The following is a 7614-nucleotide window of genomic DNA, read 5'->3' on the forward strand; positions in this document are numbered from 1 at the left end:
CAAGTCTCCACAGGAAGAAGGAAGGGCAGGAAAGCAACCTCAGCAGTCACTGAGGCAGGCTTCACAGAGAATTGGACACTGTCTCTAGTAGCATGACAGCCAGCCCCTCTGTTCTGTCACTAGATGTGAAAGTCTGTTATTCCCTTCTCTTGTAATCTGCACTGTGGTCACTCAGCTTTTCTTATCTTTGTTTCCAAAACAGGGGTAAAGTGTATGTGTATCCCCATTTCACTCCTTAAAAGAAAAAAAAAAAAACTGTCTTGCCTAACCTCTATTCAACCATGAGGAGCCTACTGTACAAAGGTCAAACCAGCCACCTCATAGGCTGCTTGCCAGCCAGAGGATACATACTTTTGCTTCAGGACTCATTCCTGGTGGAATCAGCTGTGGCCAGGGAGACGGGGTCACATGGTAAAGAACAGACCTTCTCAAACTTCAGCATGCATATGAATCACCAGGAGACCTTGTGAAAATCCAGACTGATTCAGTAGGTGTGGGCTATGACATGATTTTTTTGTTTCCAGAGAACTCCCAGCTGACGCCAACGTTGCTGCCCCTCGGACCACACTTTGAGTAACAAGGATAGAACATAGTGACCGCTTCGTGAATACAATTACTCAGAAGGCAGGGAGTCTGTGTGGGAGGTCTGTGGTTGTGAGACAGTGTTTCATGTGAAGAAATAAGTATTTAAAAAGGAGTGGAAGAAGATGCAGCTTTGGTGTCGATATGTGTTTTTATATAAGGCCAATTTTGAATATGATTAAGGCCACAATGGAATAAGGCATCTTCAGACCAGAAAGTTAGAGTTTAGACCATTCAGAACAACAGGGCTGTTGCGGTTGCCTGTTAGTCCTTTTATTATCTTAATCCAGAGCAAGGAAATAGTAATTTAATGTTTTCAGTGACAGACAGTAAACAGTTGGGTCTGAATTTAAATTATTGATGTTCACTTGAGAGCTTGCTGCAAAACTTTTTTCACAGTTTGCCATGGGGTCTGTGTTGTCGGTGAAGATTGGCAGTAGGACCTGCTGTGGGACTTAGCTGTTTATTGCACAGAGTTGGGAGCCAGAGTCCCTGGTATAGACACCCAGGTATCAGATTCCGCATCATTCTGCTACGTTAGGAGAGTCACACATTTCTAACTATCTTCATTAGGGATCCATAGGGGTGATAGTTTAGCACTTGGTCACAAAGATCCTCAAACCATTATGATGTCCAGTATCCACAGAGTTAACAGCGCAAAGTGCTGTTTCATTCACTCTTCTAGTCATTTCATAAATACTGACTGATTAAAAATCAAAGAGGTTTTTTTTATTTGACAGTGCTAGAAGTCAGTGACTTAGAATTACTAATAATGAATAGATGAGAACTTAAATATTCAAGCCCTTCTGAGATAGTGGCAGGTGTGTGAGGAAAAGCAAGTCTTTCTGACTTCTTCCCCATTTCATTTATTACATCTGAAAATTACATTCACAGAGTCCCCATGTGGATTTGCATTTATTCCTCATTGTTCAAGGACATGAGGGAATGATCACTTTATATCATTTTATTATCTGGAGTTTACTCACTTCAACTTACTGTTCTTATTTTAAAATGACTTATTTTAACTTTAATGATCAGAGAAGGCAAAAATGTTTATTTTAAATGACTAAATAGTAACATGCCTCTTTTTTTTTTTAACAAAAGACTCTCCTAATTTATGTAAGTAAAATTTTGAAAAGGATTTTCAAAAGTCACCGTATGTTGGTAGTCATATAGAATTCGGACTTACTGAGTAGCTTAACCACATGACCTTTGATGTCTACATTTTTTTTTTCAATTGCTAAAGAAAGAATACTGTTTAGTATGAGGGAGTGTTTGGCAAAGTGAAAAGAATGCTGGCTTTGGAGCCAGACAAACTTATGTTTAAATTTCTTCTTAACACAAGCTTACTATGTTACTTTGGTCAAGTTATTTAATCTCTGTGAGTCTTAGTTTTTTTATCTTGTAAACTTGTGATTGTACCTACTTTGTAGCATTATTTTGTGGGTAAAAATAAATACTGCATGTCATACAGCAGTATAAACATTACACATGACAGAATTTCAATAAATAGACATGATGTTTAAAATTTTATGACAAAATACTATTTTGTTTTGATATAAATTAAAAGCAAAAGTACTTTTGTTACTTCATATTTACATAGGAAGAACATTACCTATTCTCGACATCAGTGAAAACTGCGCTGCTTTGAGTTATAAGCATAAGAGCTGTGATTATAATTGCTTCTTGGTTAATCTATATATTGGAATCTTTGTTGTCAAAAAGGTGGTTTTCCGAAAAAGTAAGTAGTGATATTGTCAACAGTTTACCCAAAGAAATTCTAAAGAATCTTCAAAGTGTAGTCAGTAAATTCATTCACACAGTGTGAAATAATATACAGAAGCACAAAGAAGAGTAGTTATCTGTGTTGTTCATAGTGAGACATTTTATTCATTCACTTTAATCAAACAGGGCTGAGAAAGTCAAATTATGCCCATATGTTCTTAGAGAGTGAAGACCAGAAATATTGTATGAGCATGGGATTCTTCACTGTCATTCAAAGTAAGGGAAGTCAGATAAAATGTCTTCCATGTCGAGTGGAAGACAGATATTTTCAATGAACATAAACACACACTCTCACCTAGTGAAAATACAAAGACGTCTTTTTGATGGTTTCCTAGGTACAGGCCAGAGGATCCCGATACGCATATATGTCTAATAGGATCCTTTGTATTGATTTTATAATTAACTTCCCTTAGATTAATAGGAAACGAGGCATATCCTTGATTTGAAATGGTACTTCCTAGCAAATGCTGGTATAGTAGTTTGTTCGTCAGTGTGTGTTTCATTTGATGGAGCATCCATGATGCTTTGATTTTGTAAAAGTGAATGAAACCATTGATGAGAAGAGCAAGGGAAATGCCTGGGAAATTGATTCAAAGGAAAGGGGAACTTAAGGGCAGCAGCCCGAGTGTGTAGATTAGGGCATTGTGAGCCTTCAGGTTTCACTCTGTGCTTCAGTCTAGATTTCCATAAGGCCAAAATGATTTCCAGAATGGCCCAGTGTTTAATTCCAGTATAGTGTACAAACAGCCTTATCATCCATACCAAAGCAGTTCTTTCCTCCTTTAATAATGTAACAGTCACATCTTCTTATAGTTTAATCTTGTAAGAGGGAGCAATATTTTAAATCTGGACAAATTATAACCTGTTCGTGAACTTCCTCAAGCATCACCATTCTTATCCTTTTAAACACTCTCAATATGTCTACTGGCGCTTAATATTACTTTTCCTTACACAGATCCAGTGCCCCACTTGCCAATTCGTCTGGTGTTTTAAGTGCCACTCTCCTTGGCATGAAGGTGTTAACTGCAAGGAGTACAAAAAAGGGGACAAATTACTGCGTCACTGGGCCAGCGAAATTGAGCATGGACAGAGAAATGCCCAGAAGTGTCCAAAGTGCAAGGTGAGATAACTAATCTTTATGAAAGAAAAGAAACGTGTGCATCGGGGTATCATTGAACTGTAATATTTACAATATTGAAGTGAATTACATGCATAACTTTCTTTTTTAAAATTTATTTTGAGAGAGAGCATGTGTGCAAGCAGGCAAGAGGGACAAAGGGAAAGGGAGAGAGAATCTCTAGCAGACTTCCCACTGTGCATGGAGCCCAGCCTGGGGCTCTATCTCATGACCCTGAGATCATGACCTGAGCCGAAATCAAGAGTCGGTCGCTTAACCAACTGAGCCAACCAGGCACCCCGACATGCATGACTTTCTTAATGCAGGTTTGGAGAAAAAGAATATTTGCTGCTTCATTTTAGGAGAGTAATTATATTGTCTAACTAAATGGAAGATTTTATATATAAACTATATTCTTCTTATTTTCATTATACTTCGAAATTTAAGGAGGCTACATATCATTACTGATTTTAAACTTCAGAGTTTTTACATGAGAAACTATGGACTATGGGAAACAAACTGGGGACTTCAGAGGGGAGGGGGTGGGGGAAGGGGATGGACTGGTGGTGGGTAGTAAGGAGGGCACATATTGCATGGTGCACTGGGTGTTATACGCAACTAATGAAGCATCAAACTTTACATCAGAATCAGGGGATGTACTGTATGGTGATTAACATAATATAATAAAATTAAAAAAAAAAAACTTTCAGAGTTTTTATGTTCCATTTAAAAATGGAGATGTGTATACAGGGAGAAGCCAGCATGGAAATGATTTCTGATTACATTTCAAGTATTTTATTCTGTAGATTTGATACTTACGGGATAGGATTGTTGAAATTTGGAGGTTTTTTCCTCAAGGCTCACTTTTGAAAACTATATGTGTGTATATGTATATGTGCACTCTACCATACATTCCACTTTTGCCAGATTAATCTTTAGAAATCAGTTTAGATTGGGCCTAAGAACAATTCTGCAATTCCTTTCTGGAGACTTAGCACCAGATAAATAAATTTTGAGTTCTCAAAAAATGGTTAAAAATTAATCATCGTAAACCTAACTTGAAGTAGTATGGTATATTCTGGAGCCTATCAATAAGCATAAATATAACGCACAGATTCACTATATGAGGTTCACATGCAAGTTTATACATATAGTAAGTAAAAGTATTGCCTGAAAGAACATGTTGCATTCTTAGCAGTCGAAAAAATTTTTGAAATAGTTTTGATGACCTGGCTCTCTTAAAAGCGATGTCTAAAGAACTTTGAGCTAAAGCTTTCTTTGTTTTCCCCGTGGAAGGCAAATTCATCCACAATTATCCTTTTGATTTTAGGGTCCTTCCAGATCATTGCATCAATTGCTCAGTACACTTCTATTTTTCATCCATTGAAGAACAATGAGAAAATGAGGCCTTTCCCCCTTGCTCTTGCCTTTCCAGTTTATTCAAAGCTGCTACTCAGTTTCAAGTAAATAAAGACCAGTAGGAATTTAGGAGTGCTGTTAAGTCATTCTAGTTAGCACTTTACTTGAAAGTATACTTTATATTTCTCTAGAAAGCTGTGAAAACAATTACCAGTTAGCCTGGCTCCAAGACTGTATGCTGAATGAGCAATGCAGCTTTATACATGGGGGAAATTCTGAATGAATGGAGGTAATACATAAAAACATACGTGGGCTATTGTAATCCTTCAATCTAACATTAAATGGATTCCGATATATAGAAAGAAAAAGCAGCCAACTGTAAGGAATTTTCCAAAGGCACTAACAACTTCCCACAGTTTTAACAAATGCAGATAAACAGTTAAGAGAAAGCATACATGCTGGTTGCTTTTTGAAGTAATTGCTAAAATGTTGGGGCTTGAAAAGGAATTCACTTTTAAACAGCTAAAAAGAAAGAAGCCAATGAACCATGGAATCAGTTTACATGACTGGTGTGTAGCAGAGAATCTACTTTCTGGGGAGATCCTGCTTCCATACACTTTATGTCAATTTAAGTCATGTTTTAGGGCTTGTTTTGAATACAAATGGTTCAGTTTCCCTTTTCTTTCACGCATACGACTTTATATCTTTGCGTTTTCTTAACTGTGATTTTGTTGTTGTTGTTGGACCTTAAAATTACTTCTCCATGAAATGTTTCTATTCTTATAACAGAAATCCATGAGGAGATATTCCTCGAAGACTTAATATCTGTCTTATACTCCAAGACTTTGCTTTCATAAATAATCCTTTAAAATGTATAAATATAGCATGTTGGAAAATAAATAAATATGAAGCAAGTTAAACCAAATGGCTACCCATGTATAGTAGAAATCGAAGTGAAAATATGTACATTAAATGATTACTTTTCAACTCAAAAAAATAAAATAAAATTTATAAATATAAAAATATATATACTCTAAATATATATGTTTTCTAAGTAAAGAGTTGATGGTATTCATCTTGAATATATCTTTTTTTCCCCAATTTTGGATCTTTAAGAGCTTATATTTCTAAAGATAGAAACACTGGTTAAAGGATATCCATGTTTTTACCATTTGGTACATATCCAATTTGCTTTCTAAGAGATTGAAACAATTTATAATTCTACCAGAAAAATTTGAGAACCTGTTTCTATATAAGCATTTCTGATTACATTTCAAGTATTTTTAAAATGCTATTTTAGTAGTTCAAAAATATTGTGTCCTTATATTTTGAATCTGCTTGTTTGCCTTTACATCGAATATAAATTCATGTACTTTTTAGTTTGTAATGCCCCTTTTGAGTTTTCTGTGCATATTCTTTGCCCATTTGTGTGGATCAGGTTTGGGCATATTTTTTGTATCAGATTATAGGAGCTCTTTGTTAAGTATTAACTCCTTTTCTGGAATTTCTCTCTCCTATCTTCTGTTACTTTCTTTTTATATCAATGATAGTTTAGGTTTTTTTTTTTTATTTGTTTTTTTGTTTAACTGTGTGCGTATTTTTAAAATTTTTAGTTAATATACCATTCTTTTTCTTTTGGGGTGGATTCACAAACACACATCATGTTTATACACATTTTATATATTTACATACCTTTTGTAAATATTTTGTTCCTAAGCTTAGAAAGTTATCTATCAACCAGGAGTTTGATAAAACAGTTCTTTTTCTTCCTTTTTTTAAACTATTTAATTTCTAAATATTTTAACTCTTTAATCTAACCATAACTTATTTTGATGTTTACCATGCATTGAATACCTATATTAATTTTTTCCAAATTAAGACCATCTAACCTAATTATTTATTATATAATTCGCCTCCTACCCATTGATTTGCAATTTTTCTCTAAACTTATGTTAAATTAATATATGTAAAAGTCTCTCTTCTAAGACAATACCATATGCTTTCACTCATATGTGGAATTTAAGAAACAAAACAGATGAACTTAGGGGAAAGAAAAAAAGAGAGAGGGAAGCAAACCATAAAACAAACTGTAACTGTAGAGAACAAACTGAGGGGTGACGGAGAAGAGGTAGATGGGGGGATGGGCTGTAATAAGGAGGACCCTTGTGTTGAGCATCGGATGTTGTATGTAAGTGATGAATCACTAAATTCTACTCCTGAAACTAATATTACACTATATGTTAACTAATTAGAATTTAAATAAAAACTTGAAACATAAAAAAAGTCTCTTCTGAACTCCCTAATCTTGCTGTTGCTAGTTTTTCAAGAAAATTCTGTGTTTATATTGGTGTTAAATGACTGTGCTTTTGTAAACAGTACCCATCCAAACATGGTTTGATAATCTATAAATTCATTATTTTAGTTAGCATTCTAAATAAAAGAGTTTCGCTTGTAAATGTTATGTCTCCCATAATGCCGTTTGCTCAAGTGGAAAGACAGTTTAATATATAGTATAATATTATAAAAAGATTTGACTTATGCTAAGAAGTCAAAATTATTATTTATGATTGAACTTTGACAGAGGACCAGAATTAGTATGAAATAGTTTTCTTCCGTATGTGATGACAATGCTTATTCATAGTGGGGTTTTTTTTATAGTAAGGTAAAAATATACAAATGTTTCTGGAAGTTATTTATTTATAAGACATTTTTATAAAATTTAATAGCATAGTAAGGTTAACTTTACCTAGCCATTTTTATTTATTTATATT

General features: G+C 34.5%; 1 protein-coding gene across 1 annotated transcript in view; it reads left to right on the plus strand.

Moving 5' to 3' along the window:
* The window catches only part of RNF217 (ring finger protein 217), a 137128-nt gene that overhangs the window by 93138 nt on the left and 36376 nt on the right, over positions 1-7614 (plus strand). Inside the window, exon 5 of the mRNA XM_034670775.1 lies at positions 3323-3487. Coding sequence (XP_034526666.1) covers positions 3323-3487 — 165 coding nt within the window. The remainder of the gene's footprint in view (positions 1-3322; positions 3488-7614) is intronic.

This window comes from Ailuropoda melanoleuca, chromosome 10 (assembly GCF_002007445.2).
Source record: "Ailuropoda melanoleuca isolate Jingjing chromosome 10, ASM200744v2, whole genome shotgun sequence".
Taxonomy (NCBI): Eukaryota; Metazoa; Chordata; class Mammalia; order Carnivora; family Ursidae; genus Ailuropoda; species Ailuropoda melanoleuca.